Source organism: Cricetulus griseus, chromosome 9 (assembly GCF_003668045.3).
Source record: "Cricetulus griseus strain 17A/GY chromosome 9, alternate assembly CriGri-PICRH-1.0, whole genome shotgun sequence".
Classification (NCBI taxonomy): Eukaryota; Metazoa; Chordata; class Mammalia; order Rodentia; family Cricetidae; genus Cricetulus; species Cricetulus griseus.
Window position 1 is genome coordinate 24,651,293 of NC_048602.1, and position 22,617 is coordinate 24,673,909.

At 47.6% G+C, this 22,617-nt stretch overlaps 2 protein-coding genes across 2 annotated transcripts in view; one reads left to right on the forward strand and one right to left on the reverse strand.

Annotated features, from left to right (window-relative positions):
* LOC118239329 (zinc finger protein 805-like) overlaps positions 1-22,617 on the forward strand; it is a 573,173-nt gene that overhangs the window by 270,434 nt on the left and 280,122 nt on the right. The gene's annotated exons all lie outside the window — the stretch shown is intronic.
* LOC100763909 (paternally-expressed gene 3 protein) lies at positions 7,744-21,554 on the reverse strand. Its single transcript, XM_035449460.1, has 6 exons — positions 21,509-21,554; positions 20,327-20,418; positions 14,925-15,051; positions 14,210-14,350; positions 9,809-9,980; positions 7,744-8,953 (listed from the first exon to the last, which is right to left on the reverse strand). Exons 1-6 carry the CDS (start codon positions 21,552-21,554, stop codon positions 7,744-7,746), a joined length of 1,788 nt encoding a protein of 595 aa, XP_035305351.1.

Genomic DNA, 22,617 nt, shown 5'->3' on the forward strand with positions numbered 1-22,617 from the left:
CCCTGCCTTGAGTCTGCAGGGTAATTGAGCCCCCTTCCTCAGAGCAGCTATGTGACTCTCTCCTGCCCTCTTTCCCCATCAGCTATCTGGGGGGCCTGGAGGACTCATCCAGGAGTGCTTTGTTCAAATATATCTGCTCTCTTACTTTTTGATTTGGGTTGGTTTGGTTTATCATATCAATGGAGAAACCTATTATCGGGGTACAGAAACCACTATTATTGGGGAGCTATTTCTGATCTTCCACAAGAGTGACAAGTACTCTTCCCTGCCAAGCCATCTTTCCAACCCCGGACGATTTTGGGCTGGTTAAACTGAGGTGGGAAGAAGACCCACCCTGAATATGGGTGGCATGATATTGTAAGCTGGGCTCTGGACTGGATGACAAAGAGAAAGCGAGCTGAGCACTGGCATGCATTAATGCATTTCTCCCTGTTCTTGACTATGGGTGGTGTGACTGACTGCTTCAGGCTCCTGCCAGGCTGACTTGCAGCAGTGATGGACTGTCACCTGCAATTGTGAGCCAAATAAACTGCTTTTCCCAAAAGATGCTTTTGCTGGAAGTATTATACCACAGTAGCAGGAAAAAAGGGAACAAGATGAGAGGACCAGGCTTCTGTGAGAACCAGGCCTCAGGCCTTACTAGGCCTCATTCTAGCCTTCAGGCAAATGGTCCCAGAAAAAGCAATGAACAAAGGGCAATTTACTTTTAGCCACCTTGATAGCAGGGTTACCAGGGAAACCGCACATATGGGACTCAGGCCAAGCCCATAGTATCTCAGGGTAATGACCAAATAAGGTCAGGATCTGGAACTTGTCGAGGCCTGCCCAAAAACAGAGAACTATAGCCCTCACCAGCCCCCTAACTAACCCTATCCAGTTAGAACACACTAATGTGATTGCCACTTGTTTAAGTCAACTGTAGTTAAAATGATCTGATTTCCTTAGACACTCTCTTAGTAAGGCTTAAAAGAAGCCTCCATTCCTTTCTCGGGGGGTCTTCCGCCATCTTGTTTCTACGCGTGGTGACACCCCAGCCTGCTGGAACAATAAAAACATTCTTGCTGATTGCAGACATGGGAGGTGGTCTTTTGTGGGACTTCTCCAGGACCTTAACCCAAGACACTGGCCCTCCTGAGAGAAAGCCTTGCTCACTCCCTCTGTGTAAGTCCAAGCTTCCTGGGTTCCTTCTAGTCTATTTTGTTAGAAGGTCCACATGACTGAACTCCTCCCTCCCCCCAACCCGGAGACACCCCTAGGATGATTTGGCTGTACTGTGGCCTGTGGATATTGTTGTCTGAGTTGGTCTTCTTGGGCTTCAGTCCAGCTTTACTGGCATCTGCCAGGCCTTGCTGGTTTCAACTAGCCCTGAGAACTCCACAGCACAGCTCCTCTATTTCATGCCCCCCTTACCACTCCAGCCCTGAACACAGACCAAGGCTTTGAACCATCCCCTGAACCAAGTCCTTGCCAAGGCCATTGACTTGTTCTGCACAACTCTGTGCTGCTGGTAGCTGGGCAGGCTCAGTAAACACTTTGATCCCATGATGGAAAAGGGCAAGTGGATGGATGAAAGGGCCTCTGAGAAGCCCAAGGGATGACCCCCATACACACACCATGCCCATAGTTCATTGGATTAAAACTTGCTTGAGCCTAGGAAGCTCGCTCCAGGCTGCTAGCCCATGTGGCCTCCTGTATCAGATCCATATGTATAGCAATCCACATGCTCAGAGATGCTCCTTTTTGTAATGGGTGGTGGCTGGTGCAGAGATTCATAACTGTTCCAAGTGCTGAGTCACTATGGGTGCTCAGGCGGAGATGGGTCATCTGTGTCAAACTGACCCCCGTAGGCTAAGGGAAGATGGTGGAAGTGGGGAGTGGAAAGGGTGTAGGCACTGGAACCTGAGGGCTACTGGGAAATGCTGTCTTGTTGACATGACAGCAGCTGAGGTCATCTCTACATGACCTGCACAGGGGAAAAAACAGTTACATTATTGAGCAAGGGAGCTACTGGCAGTTGGTGGCTACTGGAGGAGGGAGAGTCAATGACCTAACTTTTTGACGACCCAACTATGACCAATTCCGGTGGTCACATTGCGTGACCACTGGAAGATTGTGTCCCCAGTGGATGGTCCCACACCCAGGAGCAAACGGACAACACTAGATGGACTCATTGGCATTGGAAATAAAAGGATATTTACTTGGGAGAGAGATGTGTTCTGTGTGCATGGGGGTGGGGGGAAGGTCCAGGGAGACTTGGAGGGCAGAATAGATGTGATCAAAATATATTTTATACACGTATGAGATTGTCAAAGCATAAAGGAAAACTACTATTTAAAATATTGCTTCTATTCAGAGAAAACAAACACAAAAATAAGACGAATAGTCTACTTTTATTTTTCTTGTACATGCATTAAAATACATATATAGATGGGCGTGGTGGTACATGCACTAAGTCAAGCATTTAGGAGGCAGAGACAGGGGGATCTCTGGGAGTTCAAGGACTGCCTGGTCTACATTCCAGGACAGTCAGGACTACATAGAGACACCCTGTCTCATAAAAGAAAGAAGGAAAGAAAGAAAGAAAGAAAGAAAGAGAGAGAGGGGGAGGGAGGGAGGGAGGGAGGGAGGGAAGAGAGGGACAGAGGGACAGAGCAAGGAAGGAACTATGCGTAACATATTTCATTGTAGGGTATTTACTGTGTATACATTTTTGTTGATATAAATGTTAGAATGAACCTTCATATATACCTTTTCACTACACTTTGGACAGTATCCATACATGCACTACGAATCAAAGAATACACTTTTATTACATCTACTTATCGTATATATGCAAGCGCTTGTGTTCAAGCCAGGGTACCCACGTGGAAGGGGGGAGACAGCCTGCCAGAGTCTGTTCTCTTCTTCCAATGTGTGGGACCCTGGGGTTGAACTCACGTCAGGCTTAGAAATAAGCACCTTTACTGACTAAGTCATCTTGCCAGCCTATGAAGATAATACTTTTATCGTGAAAAGCAAAACCAAACCAAAAAAAAAAACAAAAAACAAAAAAACAAAAACAAAAACAAAAACAAAAAAAAAAGAAACGTGCCTTGAGATAGAGCGTGTTTCGGCTGTTGTTGCTGGTGATGCGTCAATCAGATTTTTCTCCAACTGCTCTATCACTGCAGAGAGCTACTGCAGGCTACTGCAGAGAGATGGGCTGTCTCCCTGACATCCCCACCCCCACCCCCCACCCTGCCACCCTCACCCCCACCCCCACCCCGTAAAGACCATCTTTAAAAAAGTGCTATGTTCTTATTGCATCTGCTCAAGGATAACAAAGGACCAACCCGTCCTCAGGCTGCTTCCCAATTACAGCAGCCTCGCTGGGATCTTCTAGGAGAGAGAAACTCTCTTTCCTCTAAGTTTGAAAAACACCCACACATCTGGAAGCCATCTCTCCCCAGCATGGAGAATGCTTCAGTCTATCTAAAGAAGGACAATGCAAAGAAATGCCCAGAGCTCCAGAGATGTCTTAGCTCTATCAAGTTCTTGATTCCAATCAAGGGTCACAGTTCTCACAAACCCTTCATGGAAGGAGCCCTTCCAGGCACTGGTGTCCACGATTTCCTTGCGTTGCTATGGTTTTCATCTCAGCTAGGGTGAGCTGGCTTCTTGTTTGCAAGCAAAAGGATCATAGTAAATACAAAGTCTCCTTTTTTCTCTTACCAGGGGAAGCTATCTCACATAGGCAATCCCACACACATGCAAATGTGTCCGTCATAAAACAACCTCTGTAAAAACGAACTGACCACATGTAGTCACCTATCCACCTCGCAGTCCCGCTCCTGTGATCCTTTCAAGAGTTAGGCAAGCTGCATCTCCAGAGAAGGCTCCAACTAGAGTCCTGGGATTTCTTCATCCATGGCTTCCCTGTGCTCACCGTAAGATATCTGTCCCCCTCTTACCGAAAGTGTCCCGAATAAGATATAAGGACAACCCACAGAGCCTGGGATCATCACTCTGCCCTGGCTCCCCACTCCATCGGTGACATTCTGGAGCAGGTGGAAGGTCACAGGCTTGTTTGGAACGAGCCACCATATATACTTATCTTTGGATAAGTCCTTCAAGCATTGCTGAGGGTCTGGCAAAGGAGGCAGAAGAAGATTCTGGTCACACCACTTGCTTCCCTGTTACCTGCCAGAGCTTGCAAACTGTGGGTGACAAGGGTCTTCGGTCCAAACAAGATCAGTTGAGAGTGTTGTCACCGGCACTTTTGAGTGAGAACAGGTTAGGACCTAGATTTCATGCTGGTAAGTCTTATTCGTGGAACTTGTCTTTTTAATTTTTTGCTTTTTTCCACTTTCATGCACACACATGTGCTGAGTGTGCATACATGTCTACATATGTGGGAGAGAACGCCTATGGAGGTCCATCACTCTTCCACTTTGTTCACCAAAGCAGAGTTGCTCAATCAAACCCAGAGCTCTCCAGTGTGGCTAGTCTCTCTCTAGCTAGCTTGCTCTGGACATTCCGTCTCTATTTTCTGAGTCTGGAATTACAAGGAGGGCTGCCACCCCCACCTGCCATTTACATGGATTCTGGGAACCCACACTTGGGTCTTCACATTTTCGTGGCCAGGGTATTAACCACTGAATCATCTCCACAGCTCCAAAACGTGTCTTCTAAAATGCAGAGACACACGGCCACACATGTGAACACACACACAGGTGGCCCTATTGGACTGCAGTACCGTGTGTCTTCAACACTGAGAGACGTGGCACAGGAGTTCCAGCAAGGCTGCCACAGGGTTGGCCTTGGCTTTTTCTGAATCACTTCCTTCCTGATTCACTCCAGTTCACCAGCCATTGGAGGTGGCTGGCCAAATCGCCATTGGCCATAGAGTCTTTTCAGCTTCAGTGAGATGCTGAGTCTCTGTTCTAACAACTTGATGCTGTTTTTGCAAGCCCCAGAGCAACCATTGGACAGACAGTTCATAAATGAGTCTATGTGGGGCGTGTACCAAAACTCCATTTCCAAAAGGCTGAGGCTACATCCACCTAGCTCTGGACACTCCACAATTTACTAACCTCTGTCTCGGCTCCTGCCTTCTGTTCTCAGGAGCTATGTACACAGAGATGCAAGTGTGTGCTAGCATGCACACGCACACGAGCGCACGCGCGCGCGCACACACACACACACACACACACACACACACACACACACACACACACATATATATATTATACAAAATTTTAAGGCACATTTTATGCAACTATATAATCTTCTCTATTTGAAAGAGTGCAATATAAAATCAGCAATGCAGTCTTGCTTTAAGTGCAAAAATTGGAAATAACACATCTTACAAAGCAGCTCACACCTGTCATCCCAGCCCCGGAAAGATGGAGGCTGGATGACTGTCACCCATTTGAGACTAGTCTAGGCTACACAGTGAGACTCTGCCTCAAAGAAAAAAAGAGAAGAAAAGAAGAAAATAAGGTGTATAATACTTCTTACTACTGGTAGGATTGATTAACTGTTACAGTTCATGTAAAGATTCAGCACCGTATTTGATAAGTAGAAAGAATCAATAAACACTCAAATATATCAGTAATACTGCTAGTGACCTACTCGTCACTGTGTCGGAGGCACAATGGAAGTAGGAGTCCTGTAACTTAAAAAATAAAAAATAAAAAAGGAAAGAAGAGAGAGAGATAGACAATCTTAAAGAAAAGCCTTGGTTTTCTCGAAAGAAAATTAGGTACATAACAGTTCTTATCTCAGAGGACTCCGATGAGAATTAGGTCTGCTAATCCACACACAGAGTTCAGCACCACACTTAAAAGTGAATATGATCAATAGATGCTCACAGTTGTCCGTGATGTTGGTAAGCATTCCGCCCTAGGCACATTGGAGGTAGGAGTCTCAATGCATTCCAGCTCATCCGCCAGTCAGAGGTTGCCGGCCAATGCTTTTCATCAAAGGTCACAGAGAAACGATTTTCAGCTCCATGAGATGCTGGGTCTCTGTTCCGATAACTCGGTGTCATCTTTCGTATGCCTCCAAACAACCATTGGACAGAAAATTCATAAATGAGTCCGTGTGGCATGTACCAAAACCTTCCAAGTGGCCGTGGCTAGATCCACCTACATCTGTACATTTCATGATTTACTGACCTCTGTCCCAGTTCCTGCTTTCTGCTGTCAGGAGCTGTATACACAGAAATGTAAGCACACACACACACACACACACACACACACACACACACACACACACACACACTCATGCGTGCACTTGCATACACACATTTTAAAGACATTTTATGTAAATATATAATATATAATAAATCTCTATTTGAAAGAGTGCAATATGAAATCAGCAACGCAGTCTTGCTTTAAGTGCAAAAATTGGAAATAACACATCTTACAAAGCAGCACAGCCAGGTATGGTGGCTCACAAATGTCATCCCAGCCCCGGAAAGATGGAGGCAGGATGGCTGTCACCCATTTGAGGCTAGTCTAGGCTATACAGTGAGACTCTGCCTCAAAGAACAAAAGGGAATAAAAGAAAAAAAAAAGAAAGAAAATAAGGTCCATAATACTTACTTCATACGACTGGTAGGATTGATTAGCTGACACAGTTCGTGTAAAGGCTTCAGCACCATATTCGATAAGTAGAAAGACATTGATAAACACTCAAATATATCAGTAATACTGCGAATACCCTACTGGTCATCGTGCCCAAGGCACAATGGAGGTAGGAGTCCTCTGTGGGGAGAATGAGGAGGAGGGGGAGAAGAAGGCGAAGACGGAAGATACTCTTAAAGAAGTCTTGGTTTTCTCAACAGAAAATTAGGTACATAAAAGTTCTTATCTCAGAGGACTCTAATCCGCATAGAGTTCAGCACCGTACTTGATAGGTAGATACTGATCAAAACATGCTCACAGTTATCAAGGACGAGTTAGGAGTCCTATGGGTGGGGTGCTGGCCAATCAGATATCTGAAAGTGCTCCAAACATCACAGGCTCCAACACATTCACAAAACGTACAAAATGCTACATTCTGCTATATATATATATATAATGTTTTTTTTTGTTTTTTTTTTTTTAAGCACAGATTCCGCATCACAAAGCTGTGTCCTAGTTTCTCGGGGTCATCCCGCGAGATAATGATTGATCGCTGAGATCTAAACGAGTTCTGAAATGAATCTTCCATGGTTTTGAAAACGGTGGCTGTCCGTGATCTCAGCGGCCAGAGAAGGTAACCGCCCACTGAGGACTTGAAATGTTGAGGGTGCAACCAAGAGATTGCATTGAGATGTGTATTCCGTGTCGATTCCTTGACATTTGAACAGCCATACCTAGTTAGTGGTTACTGTAGTGGCTGGCAGAGAAAAACTCTACCTGAGTTCCTTCTCAAATCCAAATGCCCACATGGCTTTTGCTTGAGAGAGGCCAAATTGTTCTTAGTTACTGGAAGGCAAGAGAGTCTGTCTGGTACATTGTGGGATATGTGATACCATCCTTTGCCTATAACCATAGATGTCAATTGGTATGATATGAACAACGACTAAAAGTCTCTTTATATTGCACAAATGCTCCAAGTAGGGGAAGGGTTAAAAAACAGTCTTTTGTGAACAATTACTAGCTTACAAGAAAACAACTAAGAAACGAAGGAACAACTGTTCGCTTACACAGTTTCTTTCAGTTCGGTTTTGTTCCAAAGACCCACAGCCGTGAGTTCTGGCTTAAAGGTCTTTTTTTATACATTGTCGGTGGGTTTCTGGTTCTCGTGCTTTTTCTGGTGAAGCAGCAGGGTAGCTAGCTTTTTGAAGGCTCTCCCACACTGGGCGCATGGATCTGGCCTGTCTCCAGAGTGGATCTTCAAGTGATTGTTCAACGTAGTTTTGTCAGTGAAACCTTTGTCACACTCAGTGCACACGAAAGGCTTCTCCCCGGCATGCAGCCTCTCGTGCCTCTGGATGCTTGACTTGCATCTAAAAGTTTTCCCGCACCCCTTGCACCGGTACCTGGAGTTGGCCTCGTGTCTCTTCCTGTGCTTGAGAAGGGATACTTTGCAATCGAAGACTTTGCCACATTCTGGGCAGTCTGCTCGGGCCCCCGGCAAGTGGCTCTGCTTGTGCTCTGCTAAGTAGGTGCTGTTTCGGAAGTGTCTGCCACACTTGTCACACCTGTAGGGCTTCACCTTCAGGTGGAGCCTCTGGTGCTCCGAGAGGTGGGAGTTGACCCTGAAGGTTTTCCCACACACCTGACAGCGGTAGGGCTTCTCTCCCGTGTGGATCCTCTTGTGCTCCCTCAGGGATGAGCTGCGGCCAAAGGACTTGCCACACTCTCCGCACTTGTAGGGTCTCTCCCCGGTGTGGATGCGTTGGTGGCGGGTGAGCTTGGTGCTTTGCTTGAAGGTCTTCCCGCACTCGTCGCATTTGAAGGGCTTCTCGCCCGAGTGGATCCGACAGTGGTTGTTGAGGGTCGAGCTGCTGTTGAAAGCTTTGCCACACTCCTTGCACTTGTAGGGCCTCACGCCCGTGTGGATTCGGTAGTGTGTAAGGAAGTACGAGAGGTGCCGGAAAGACTTGCCGCACGTGTCACACTTGTGGGGTTTCTCCCCCGTGTGGATTCTCTCGTGCTCCACAAGGTGGAGGGTCTGGTTAAAGGTTTTCCCACATTCCTTACATTTAAAGTGGTTCTTACCTTGCCGGGCGGGCTTACGCTTGGGGTTGGTGGCGTTGCTGGCATGCTGTGTTTTGCCCAGAGAATCTTTCCCCAAAGTGGACTTTTCTTGAGGGGTGCTCTGATGTGTTGGTGGTGTGGTCGAGGCTGTGGCCGACGTTTGACTCGAAGATGTGCCTGGGGTCGCCGAGGCAGGGGTCTTACTGCTAAGAGTGACTGTTTTACCTGCTTCTGGAGTCAAAGCTGAGCCACTTTTCTCCTTGTTCTGAGATGGCCTGTCTCTGTCATCACTCTTTGTTCCCAGGGATACAAAGACATGCTTCTTACTGCTAAGAGTGACTATTTTACCTGTTTCTGGAGTCAAAGCTGAGCCACTTTTCTCCTTGTTCTGAGATGCCCTGTCTCTGTCATCACTCTTTGTTCCCAGGGATACAAAGACATGCTTCTTACTGCTAAGAGTGACTATTTTACCTGTTTCTGGAGTCAAAGCTGAGCCACTTTTCTCCTTGTTCTGAGATGGCCTGTCTCTGTCATCACTCTTTGTTCCCAGGGGTACAAAGACATGCTTCTTACTGCTAAGAGTGACTATTTTACCTGTTTCTGGAGTCAAAGCTGAGCCACTTTTCTCCTTGTTCTGAGGTGGTCTGTCTCTGTCATCACTCTTTGTTCCCAGGGGTACAAAGACATGCTTCTTACTGCTAAGAGTGACTATTTTACCTGTTTCTGGAGTCAAAGCTGAGCCACTTTTCTCCTTGTTCTGAGATGGCCTGTCTCTGTCATAACTCTTTGTTCCCAGGGGTACAAAGACATGCTTCTTACTGCTAAGAGTGACTATTTTAACTGCTTCTGGAGTCAAAGCTGAGCCACTTTTCTCCTTGTTCTTAGATGGCCTGTGTCTGTCATCACTCTTTGTTCCCAGGGTCACAGAGGCATGCTTCTTACTGCTAGGAGTGACTATTTTACCTGATTCTGGAGTTGAACTTGAGCCACTTTTCCCCTTGTTCTTAGATGGCCTGTGTCTGTCATCACTCTTTGTTCCCAGGGTCACAGAGGCACGCTTCTTACTGCTAGGAGTGACTGTTTTACCTGCTTCTGGAGTCGAACTTGAGCTACTTTTCCTCTTATGCTTAGATGACTTGTGTCTTTCATCACTCTTGGGGGGCTTTTCTGCCCTGAAACGCTTGGAACCACCCTCTTTATCCGATTTCTTGGACTTCTTCCGCCGTGACGACGACGACGACGACGATGTTGTCTTGGAACTGTCTGACTTCGGGATTTCTGTATGTGAATTATTCCCTGTCTTCTTCCCTGAAGGAGATGTAAAGGTTTAAACTTTAAAAAGTGTGTGTAAGTGTGTGTGTGTGTGTGTGTGTGTGTGTGTTTGTGTGTGTGTGTAATACACCTGTATTGCGAGTGTAGGTGCCGTGTGGGCCACAAGAGAGCATCAAACGTCCTGGACCTAAGGTCACAGGCCATTGTGAGCTGCCTGACATGGGTGCTAGGAACCAAATCCTGGTCTTGTAAGAACAGTAAACATTCCTAGTCACCGAGCCATCTCTCCAGCTCCATGAAGGAGATTTAGAACAGAAACATCTGTTTCATGTCTGGTTTTGTTTTAAGGAAAAATGTTTACTATAATAATTAGAATGTAACCTGTGTAGGAAAGTATGAAATATAAAATATTTGTGGGAGTGGGCTGGGGAAAAGGTGGAGAGGGCGAGAGGATGGATGAGAGGGGGAACTGGGATTGAAACGTAGAATGAAACTTAAAGAAAGAAAGAAATTGGTCTGGAGAGACGGCTCAGAGGTTAAGAGCACCGTCTGCTCTTCCAGAGGACCTGAGTTCAATTCCCAGCAACCACATGGTAACTGGCAACCATCTATAATGAGATCTGGTGCTCTCTTCTGGTGTGCAGGCAGACATGCAGGCAGAATGCTGTATACATAATTAACAACAACAACAAAAAGAAATAGTGTATAAAACAAACAAACCATAATTACATATAGACAGAAATCGTACATAAGACATATTTTAATAAATCAAGATTTTGAGCATCAAAAAAATGTTTGGTGTTCACAAACTGAACATATTTGTGCCTATAGCATCAAGGTTACGATCAGAAGCCGGTAAGCAATCATTTCCATGTCTCATCTTTCTTTCTAGTCATTGTCTTCACATTCTTGGAACTTATGTAATGGGGGAGGGGCAGGGTGTGCCACAGTTTGCATGTGCAAGACAGAGGCCATCTTATGGTAGCTGGTTCTTTCCTTTCCCTATATGGCTTCCAGGATCCAACCAACCCAGGTTGGCAGGCTTGGTGGCAAGTGCTCTTACCAGCTGAGCCATCCCACTGCCCCAGCCTGGCTTCTAACACTATAAATTAGCCTTGTCTGCTCTCAGGCAACTTAAATGCAGCTACAATACGCATGGTTTAGTACCTGGCCTTTTGCATTTGATGCTGTTTGGGGGGGACTTACCTATAGTTTCGTTATTTTGTTCTCTCTCATTTGCATTACATGTCTTGATGTAAACATTCCAAGCATAGATATCACTATTTTCTCACTAATCGGCATCTGGGTAGGCCTCCGTTGGAGGCCCTTTGAATAGTTTGCACGTTTCTATCATATCTGTATCGGGAACTATAATTGTTAGACATAATACGTAATACATCTGTGCAATTCCAGTGGATACTGTCTGATGGGTATTTTCTCCTAACAACCTCTACCAGTGAGCACTTCCATCAGCAGTCTGTGGGAGTTCTATGGCTACAACTGACCTAAGGCTGGTGTCCTTCCTGCTTCATCCCTAATGGAATGGCACTTGAAGGTGAGACCCCTGAGAGGTCATTTATGTCATAAGAATCCCCCACACACACCCATGAGTGGGATCTTTGTTTTAATAAGAGGCCAGAGATCTTCCCAGATTTCTTTATGGCATGTAAGCACACGAAGAAGAGTCCCAAGCCTATGTTCAAAAAGTAGGCTCTCTCTAGGGTTCCCTAGTCCTTGTAACCCAAACCTGGACTTCCTGACTTCAGAACTACAAAAGTAAGCTTATGTTCTTTCTAAGTCACCAGGACCTTCTTTGTCCTAGCAGCCAACAAGGCCTAAGACAACGGCCCCCACAGCTTCGCATTTTAGTTATTTTAGTGGACAGGTACTAGGGTCACTGGAATTAATTTTTCTTAAGCATGATGCATCAGGCAGATTGGATAATAACTAGGAAAAGCCTGGAAACTATTAAGAAAACTTAGGGACACAAACATCACCTATTTTCTCTCATATGGGGAGCCTATATTTCAGTCTTCCGGTACGTGTGCACACATGTTTAGGAGTGGGTGGGTGTAGGTCACGAAGCTAGAAAGGGGACCACAAGAGAGGAAAAGACTGTAAAGGAGGGAATAGAAGGTGATAGAACAAATCTGACTGTAAAAGCCAAAAGGGGGCTACTTGGAGGAACATAGGGGAAGGGGGGGTGAATAGGGTAGAAAAATTGACAAGAACAAGTGTGTCAGAAAAAGCCATACTGAAGCCTGTTGCTGTGCACGCAAATTTAAAAACAAATGGAAAGGCTAGAATAAAGGGAACAGAAGCTAGACTAAGAAAGAGTATTGGTGGTTTGGTTTGTCTTAAGACAGGCTCTCACTACGAAGCTCTGGCTGTCCTGGAACTCGCCATGCAGACTAGGCTAGCCTCCAACTCATAGGGGTCATCCGCCCGCCTCTGCCTCCCGCCGGAGTGCTGGGATTAAAGCTGTGTGCCAGGGTTGTTGTTTTTTAAGTTACACTTATTATTTGAGTGTGGATGTGGGCGTGCCTACGCCACTCCGTGGCTGTGGAGGTCAGAGGGTGACTTGTTGATAGATAGTCCTTTCCCTTCATAATGTGCATCTCAGGGCCTGCACTCAGGCCATCAGTCTTGGAGGCAAGCACCGTTCCCCTCCGAGCCACCTCACCATCCCATGGTCGTTATTTGTAATGAGCACCACTTACTATAACTCGGAATGCTCCCTAAACGCATCTAACAGCTGAGTATGACATAGTGTGTTTATAAACCCAGCACTTATGAGCAGGGGGATTCCAAGAACAAATCCAGGCTAGGCTACAGAGCAAGACAGTGCCTCGTCCTCACCCCAGTTGCATACATTAAGTTACTGTCTTAACGAGAACCATCTGTACATATTCTTGAAGTTCAGATCGTGGTGGGTGACGATGATGTGATTCAGAAACGCACTGTTATTCTTGGCGAGTCAACAGAGGACTGTGAATTTGCAGTGATATTTTAAAAGATTACGGTCAGGTAGAAACCAGTCTCCTCCACACACTCACTCTCACACACACTCATACACGCACCCTCTCTCTCACTCATACACATACACACACCCTCTGTCACTCACACACACATACCCTCTCTCACTCACACTCACACACATGCTCTCTCTCTCACTCACACTCACACACACCCTCTCTCACACACACTCACACACATGCTCTCTCTCTCACACACACACATACACACGCCCTCTCTCTCTCTCTCTCACACACCCTATCTCTCTCACATACATACACACACCCTCTCTCACACAACCTGCCCTCTCTCACACACACTCACACACATGCTCTCTCTCTCACACACACATACACACAACCCTCTCTCTCACACACACTCACACGCATGCTCTCTCTCACACACACACACTCACATGCTCTCTCTCTCTCACACACTCACACACATGCTCTCTCTCTCTCACACACTCACACACATGCTCTCTCTCTCACACACACACTCACACGCATGCTCTCTCTCTCACACACACACTCACACACATGCTCTCTCTCACACACACTCACACACATGCTCTCTCTCACACACTCACACACATGCTCTCTCTCTCTCTCACACACTCACACACATGCTCTCTCTCTCACACACACATACACACGCCCTCTCTCTCACACACACTCACACACATGCTCTCTCTCTCACACACACACACACATGCTCTCTCTCTCACACACACTCACACACATGCTCTCTCTCACACACACACATACACACGCCCTCTCTCTCACACACACACATACACACGCCCTCTCTCACACACACACACACTCTCTCTCCCACACACACACTCACTCATTTTCACACACACTCATTCACTCTCACACAAACCCCCACACGCTCACACATACTCTCTTTCTCTCACATGCCTACACTCTCTCCAGCACTCACACACTCAAAAATAAAAAATAAAATGTTCTGGTGGGAGCGATAACTGAAAAACAGCGCAGAATCGTCACTCGAGGAAGAGATCCAAGAGAAAAGTCCAGAGGCAGGCCGTTAGCATCACCTGCCACCCCCAAGGACAAGGAAGACGTGTAGTACTAAACCAGAGAGTACCAGTGTCACTGGGGCTGGGAGTAGGGCACAGCTTCCCTCAAACGAATCAAGTTCTGCAGTCACCCTGTCAACCCCCAGCATGACAGAGGACAGCCATGATGGCTTCCAGAGCTGTTAGAATGTCCCTCTGAACTCACCTGCAGAGGCTTCACTCCTGCTGACACCTGCCTCACCTTGCTGGCAGTCTCCAGGCTCTTCAGGGACATCGCTGTCTTTGGTAAAAAGGTCAACGCCTTGCTCCAACTTGGTGATCAACCTTGGCTTGAAAATATAACACTCTGTTCCACAGAAGAAGAAAAACAAGGAAAGAAAAAAAAAAAAAAAACCACGTTGCATGCCTCTCAGGAGAGAGCTAAGAGATTTTAACAACAAAACAAAACAAACAAACAAAAACAGACATCCGGCACAGGAAGCTGTTAGCCTCCTTAGTCTTGCCCTGCCCCTCCTCCCAATCATAGCGGCTCAAATTTCTGTTAGTCCAGGAAACGGAGCCCACTAGAGTATCGGTCAATGAGCCCATTCTTGGATCCACTGGCCATCAGGGTTGGCTTAACTGTGCTCCTGGACTCAAGTGATGGTGCTAAGGAATCAGGAATGAGTGGTGGTGGTGGGGGGGCATTGGTTCCCAACACATTCTATCTTTTTTCACCCCCTGCTTATGAGTTAAAAACTGAGCTTCTGGAGTGGAGCGTTGTTGGAAAGCACCAGTCTTCGGATGATGCCAACAGCACCCGATTTGCAGGGTCTGAATTTAGCCCCGTGGCAGGGTTCATCCGTGTGAACCACAGCCTCTCTGAAGGGAGACCGCCCCAGCTCCCGTGAACCCGGAACAAACTGCGAGATTATCCTTACCCACAAAGATCAGGTTCTCGTAGTTTTCCAGCATCACCTCTCTGTACAGGTCCCTCTGATCAGGATCCATTAGCTGCCATTCTTTCTGGCTGAAGTACACAGCTACATCTTTGAAGACCACTGGTTCCTATAACACCAAAGTCCCACTACCGCTCATACGAGGCCTCGTCTTTTTCCCTTGGCCCAGGAGAGGAGACGCAGAGAGGTGGGAGTCTGAGCTGTATTCAAAAATTCTACACCGTTGCAGACTGCGAAGACGGCCCCGGGGTACCTCCTCGCTTCGCACTAGGTCCATATACCATTTGTGTGTGTGTAGGTGTGTGTACGTGTGTGTGTGTTTGAATGTCTATGTATGTATGTATGTATGTATGCGTGTTTCCATGTAGCTTATGTCACATGTGTGCAGGTGCTTGTGAAAGCCAGAAGAGGATCTCAGGCAGATCCCCCCAGAACTGGAGTCACGGGTCATTGCGCGCTGCCCAATGTAGGTGCTGGGAACCAAACTCAGGTCCTCTGCAAGAGCAGCAAGCAAGTGAGCTTCACTGCAGACCTTCTCTCGGGCCCTCAACGTGCTCGTCTGTTTTCATTGTCAACTTGACGACAAGAGCACAGTCACCCGGGGGAAGGGAGGGAGGGAAGGAGGGTCTCAGTGAGGAGCTGTCTACATCAAGTTGGTCTTCACTGAGTTCATTACGATGAACAGATCCACGAAGGTGGGCACACCATTTCATAGCCTCGGCTCTGGACAGCGTGCGAGTGGGAAAATGCAGCCGGGCGCTAAGCAAGCAGGCAGCGTAATGACTGTGGACGGGATGCTTCAAGTCCCTGCCGTGACTTCCCCACACAATAATGGACTGTGACCCGGAACTACGGGCCAGATAAACTCTCCCCTTTGGTTGCTTTTTTGTTTTGGTGGTGGTGGTATTCTAATCGAAGCAATAGGAATGAAGCTAGGAGTGTGTGACCAGGCATTGTCTTCCCACTCCGAACCCAGGCTTGGTTCGTGAGATATTGGAAACCCGTGGCGTAAGCCAAAGCTTTTTAAAATGTTGAAATAGTCAGGGGCCAGAGAGATGGCTCGTTGATAAAAGAGTGGGTGCTTCCTGCAAGCACCCTGACCCACCGAGCCATCTCGCTGGCCCCAGGTTTGCTTTTTAGAAGGACCAAAGAAAAGGTCCTTCCTTCCCCACACCCCACTTGTTTTGGTTCAGGTTGTGGGCTGAACCGGGGTGAACCCTCCTCGGCTTCCTAAGGCAGGACGAGATCGAAGGTCCCCGGTTTGGCCATCCCTGAATGCTCGCACGGGGACTATCACGTAAGGACAACGGCGCCATCCCTATTCCAACACCTCACATGGCCACAGCCGAATGTATGTCCGTCTGGAGCATAAAGCGCAGAGCAGGGAGAAGGGGCCTGGACATGGGCCTCACGGGCATCCCAGTGAGGCGCGGCCGGTGCTAGAAGGCCATGCCCAGGAGACCTCTCCACAAGCTTGAAAGAGTAGATGACAGCTGGAGGTCCAGTGACGACGAGGAGGAGGAGAAGGAGGCAGAGCAGAGCGGAGCCGAGCAGAGCGGAGGTCACTCAGAGGGTGAGCACCGAAGGGATAGAGCTTCAAGAGGAAAGAACACAGGAGGGAGACAAGGTTAGCATTGTGTTAAAGAGTGAGCACTCTACAGTTACAGGAGCAGGGCCTGTGGAATCAGGGCCAGGGTCTTGGGTTTGAACTCCCCTGACCATCAGAGAGCTGGGGTTGGGGGGGGGGGAGGTCCTCGGTTGAGTGACTTCCCAGGCCTCTCTTTCCACATCTGTGAGATGGGAAGAGTAACTGACGGTCCGGCTCAGTCTCCGACACCGAAAGCAACGGTTATTCTTAGGAAACACAGACTGAAGTCCTTAGAAGCTAAAAGTGTTACAGTGCGGCTAACTCTAGGATCAGTAGCTCCGAAAGCAACGGTCATTCTTAGGAAACACAGACTGAAGTCCTTAGAAGCTAAAAGTGTTACAGCGCGGCTAACTCTAGGATCAGTAGCTCCGAAGACCAGGAGGCAGATGGCGGGGCGACAGGAGAAATGTCAGCAAATTCCAAGCATTGGGCGACCTCTGTACAGTTCTTATAGCTTCCTTTGCGAGTTTCAAAGCATTGTTTCTGTGTACGTGTCCGTGTGTGTGTAGGCGGTGTAGACGTACGCGGGTGCGTCTGTGTAGTGTATCTGTATGCTGTGCGTGTATGGCGGATAGGTATACGTGGTGCATACATATAGAGGCATGTAGATGTGTGTCATGAACGTGTATGTGTGCACAGTGGTCACGTGTGTATATGTGTGTAGTGTGTATGAGTACGGGTTGACGAATGTGCCCAGCGTGTATATCGATGTTTGTGTGTAAATGTAGTCTGTGTATGCGTATGTGTACGTATGTGTGTATGTGCAGTCTGTGTATGTGTATGTGTATGTGTATGTATGTGTGTATGTGTAGTATGTGTATTCGTGTATGTATATGTAATATGTGGGTATGTATGTATTTGGGAATGTGTATATATATGTGTACATAGGTGTATGTGGGTATGTGTATAGTGTATATGTGTAAGTATACGTGTATGTGTACGTGTATGTGTAGGTATACGTGTATGTGTACATGTATGTGTACATGTATGTGTAGGTATACGTGTATGTGTATGTGTACGTGTATGTGTACGTGTAAGTGTACGTGTATGTGTACGTGTATGTGTACATGTATGTGTATGTGTAAGTATATGTGTACGTGTACATGTAAGTATACGTGTATGTGTACGTGTAAGTATACGTGTATGTGTACGTGTATGTGTCCGTGTATGTGTAAGCGTACGTGTATGTGTCCGTGTATGTGTATGTGTCTAGTATGTATGTATATGTGTATGTGTAAATGTGTGTAATCTCTGTTTGCGTGGTGTATGTATACATGGATGCGTACAGCGGGTCTGTCTCTGTGAATGTGTGTGCGTGCAGTGTGTACACGTACATGCACGGTGTGTAGGTGTGCGTGTATATGTATGTGGGTGTGTAAACGTACGTGTCCATATCTGTGGGTGTGTAGACGTAGGTGTGTATAAATGTGTGCGTGTACACGTGTGTGTGTCTCTGTATGTGCATTGTGTGTGTGTGTGTGTGTCGCTGCTGCTAAAAGGAAAGACGGTCCAGTCCTCCAGTTGCTGAGCAGAAGCCCAAGGGAGCCTCCAGGTACTTCAGACTTGCTGATGGCTGCCCGTCTCGCCCCATCTCGCCTCTGGCACTCTCATTTGCCACAGTGTGCCCCTCCAGGGCTCTGTCCCAGCAGTTTAAACAACCCTGTGGGGTCAGAGCGGGTCTCCGGACCAGTTCTCACCGGTCAGGACTGAGTCACGCGCCCAGCCTCCAATCAATCACTATTGCCCCCAGCAAGCCTGGAAGCGGGGCGAGGTTCAGATCAAGCTCTCCCTACATCACCCCATCCAAGGCCCAGGGACCACTGTAGAAGAGGGGGGTGGAAAGAGTGTAAGGACTGGAGGATGAGGAGGGATGCTGGGAAATGTAGTCTTCTGGATATGACATGGCCGTCCCACTCAAGAACACACAGCCGCTGTGGGTACCTGCACAAGAGTAGGTCCATCAAGATCCCATAATTACAGGGGGAGGGGATCAGGAGACCCCACCTGTCCCTTAGGAGCTATGCGTGGTTAATGTTTGCCAGGGGAGGGGAATGGCATTTTCTTCAGTGGTGTAGCCACCGCTGAATTTCTCATGCCCCAGGAAACAACCCCACGCCCATGCTAACGAAACCAACCCTAATTACACTCTCGGGGACGTCACAAGAGGGTAGTTATGAAAACAGGAGGGTGGAGGGCTAGTGGGGACATAGTGGGAGCGGGAGAGGGGCGAGAGAGGACAGCGGGTATGTGTGTATGGATATAGCCGCGACAGAGTATATGTGTACGAAGCTGTCAGAGAAAAGGATGCCACGTTAAATGCTTGGATAGCACAATGAAAGTCATGAACTGCAAAGAATCTAAGGAAACATTATCAGCTTCGTCCAAAGTGGTTGGAAGACAAGGCATCCCCACAGAAAAATCAGAAGTGTCAGCATGAGGAGGAGAGGTGGGTTCCGGGTGGACTATTGCCAAGGCTGACCTCCTCACAACCGTTCCCTAATTCATCCCTTCATCCATTGTCCGTCACCCATCCGGCCCAGACGTATAAACCGTCTGCTCAAAAGCCAGCTCTGACTGCTGCTCAGGCCTGGAGCGCTTGCAGAGAGGCCTCTTTCTTCTGTAAAGGAAAGGGCGAGCCCCCCTCCCTAGGGAAAGCCTGTGTGAATCCCTAACCAACTCTGCAGGTGCCCAGATTCCAGGAGACTGGCAGGTGTTATTCTTATCACCCCAAGGAAGTTCCCAGACCTCAGACTGCCAGACTAAGAGAGGAGCCGCGGTTATAACGGGCACAAAACGAGATGTACCCCTCTTCCCTGACCTTCTAGAAGTCCTACAATCCTCCTGCAGAATCCCCTCCCTTCCCCCTGCTACCCGAACGCAGGCTCACGCTGTGAAACTAAACCTATAAGAAGGGGCCTCCTTCAGACTTGGGTCTGAACCCTTTTCAGAGGGCCTGCCCTGCTGCCTGCCGTCTGGCCACAGAATCAGTCAACTTCTTACCCCCAAAGGGCAATCTCATTAGCTTTGCCCTTGAAAAGGCACACCCCCCCCCCGCCCCCTGACACACACACTGCCCCATGAAGGTCTTTCTGTCTCTACTACTCATGACATCTGCTTCCGGGCATAGGGGCTATGTCAGCCAGTCAACAACAGAAGACAAGGTAGGTTCCTGTCCCCCCCCCAGATGAAGAAGAGCAGATGGGTAATGAACAAGTTAAAAATACCATGTATTGCCAGGTGGCAATGTTTGCTATAGAGGAAATGAAGCAAGGGCTGGAGAGAGAACTAGGTAGTTTAAGAGTGCTCAACTGCTCTTGCAGAGGACCAGAGTTCAGTCCCCAATACTCAGGTCCCGTCTGGCAGCTCACAACCATCTATAACTCAAGCTCTGGGGCGGGGAGGGGGGAAAGGGGGGGGACTGGTGCCCTCTTCTGGCTTCCAGGGCACCGAATTCATAAGCACACATATACACACATACACCTAATTAAAAACAAAAAATAAATCTTGAGGAAACAGAAGGAAGAAAATTATGCCACTGGTGTCATCCTATCAGGAGTGGAAATTAGGAAACAGGGGAGCATCGCTTAGAAAAATGCCCCTCCAAGAGGTAAGTCCTTTGAAGGTACAGTACATGTGCAGCCAGGACAGACCCCTGAGGTGGGCAGAGAGGTGGGAATGCCCTTGCCTTCTCCAGACAAAGCTAGGGTCTGGTCAAAGGGGGAAACCCAAAGCTTACCTTGCACCAGTTTGGCAGCAAGATGGTTGGAACTCTTCGCTTCTTTTCAGAGAGCTGGCTTGGTGTCTGATCAGGATTCGATGACGATGAGGCTGGTGGAGGAGGAAGGAGCCATGAGACCTTTCTGGTTTCCAAGAGTAGGACAACCCACTCACAATAAACCCCATAATAAATTAATGGGGATGCGACTGACAAACGATGACATATACTGGGCACTGCCCCACATTCCAGGCAGGTATTTGACTATTCAGAGCAATTCTAGCAAAAGTGAACCAAGCTCCTGTGTGGTACCCAGAGTAGGCTACCACACGTGAGAAAAACTATGCATAGATACTATAGATACTATAGATACTAAAAGCATCTATGCATACTTTTCCACACATGTGATATACACGGAATGGATACATGGACGGATAGTTCACACACGTCATGGATACGCGGACGGATAGCTCAGACATGTCATGAATACACAAAGATAGTTCACACCTGTAATGGATACACAAATGGATATCTCACACCTGTAATGGATACACAAATAATTGGTTATGAAGTAGCACTTTCTGGCTAGCACGAGAAACTGGAAAGTATTCCCTCCAGGGAAAGAGCGAGGTTGCTGGGAAAGGAGAAGCGACGTGACTTTTAACTGTGAAGTCTTCCGTACATTAGACATCATTGTGCCAGGCTAGTACGATGGCTTAGAGGGTAGAGGCATCTGTTTCTAAGCCTGAGGACCCAGAGTTGGATCCCTGGGGCCCATACAGTAAAAGGACTGAACTGATTTCAGCAACTCATCCTCTGCTCACCACCGTACATACCCGTGGTGGGGTGGGGGAATGGATAAAAACAAAACTGTAACTAAAAATTGTTAAGAAACTTTGTACCTCTTGATCCCAGCAGTTTACTCTGAAAGTGTTCTCCCAACACGGAGATCCGTGGAAGGATTACTGAGGGAACACCCCTTCACCTAAATCTCTAAATTGCCTTGGTCATGTTTTTGTTGTTGTTGTTGTTGTTTTATAATCACACCAAAGACAAATAACTGGTAGAAGGCCCCCGAGAGATTTCTGAGTGCAGATACGCGGGGGCGAGGAGGGAGGGTCTCGTGTCGAAACTTGCCATCAGTTAGGCCTAGGAGGCCCACCCTTTACAAACGTGGATTTTCCTGAACCATTTGTCTCTTACCTTTAGTGACTGGTGTTTTAGTCTTCATCTCCGTGGTCCTCTTCATGGTGAAAGCAGGAAGCACTGCATTACATATACGCAGAACTGACAGGTGAGGATTAGGAAGCCGGATGGTCTGGGTTTAAATTCTTAAGTCTGCAGCTCGGCGGGCCTCAGGCGGGGGGTGCAACATCTTCAGGCTCCATGTCCCTAATAGGAAAGCAGTGTCAGCAAAACCTGTCTCCTAGAAAGTCAACAAGATCATCAGGGGAGTGTCTGATATATGCCATGCTTGGCAAGGGTAGAGCCAGGAGCTGTGGGTCCTACTTCTTTTTATTTATTTACTTTTTTAAACATTTGTTTTGGAGGGGTGCCATAGTACTCGGGTGGAGTCGGTGTTCTCTTTCCACCATGTGAAGGTCCTGGGGTCGCCAGGCTAGACAGCAAATGCTCTACCCACCAAGACATCCTGCTGGCCCCACGGGGGCCCTTTTTAAGAGACAGTGGAAGGGGGTGCGTGAGATGGCTCAGCAGGTAAAAGCTCCTGTCACCAAACCTGAGGGCATAAGCTTGATACCAGAAGCCAACATGGTGGAAGAGAGCTGACTCCTGCAAGGTGTATGAACTCTGGCCTCTTGATATACACGCAAGCGCTCGCGCACACACGCACTAGCACACACACACACACACACACACACACACACACACACACAGAGAGAGAGAGAGAGAGAGAGAGAGAGAGAGAGAGAGAGAGAGAGAGCAAACAGAATAACATTAAAAAAAAAACAGACAGAGGAAGGTAGAAGCCTGGGGATCGGATGGATCATGCCTGTAATCTTTGCTAGTTGGGAGGCTGAAGTAAGAGGATCCCAAGTTTAAGGCCAGCCTAGCCTGCAGAAAACAAAGGGCAGAAAAAAATTCTGGGAAATTTGCTGATACCAACATGCAATCTTTCACCCCACCTAGCCAACAAGAGAGCCAGGAAGTTATACGAGAGAGAGAGAGAGAGAGAGAGAGAGAGAGAGAGAGAGAGAGAGAGAGAGAGAGAGAGAGAGAGAGAGAGAGCGAGCTCGGGGCTAGAGAGATGGCTTTGCCGTTAAAAGTAATTACTACTCATCCGAGAAACTGAA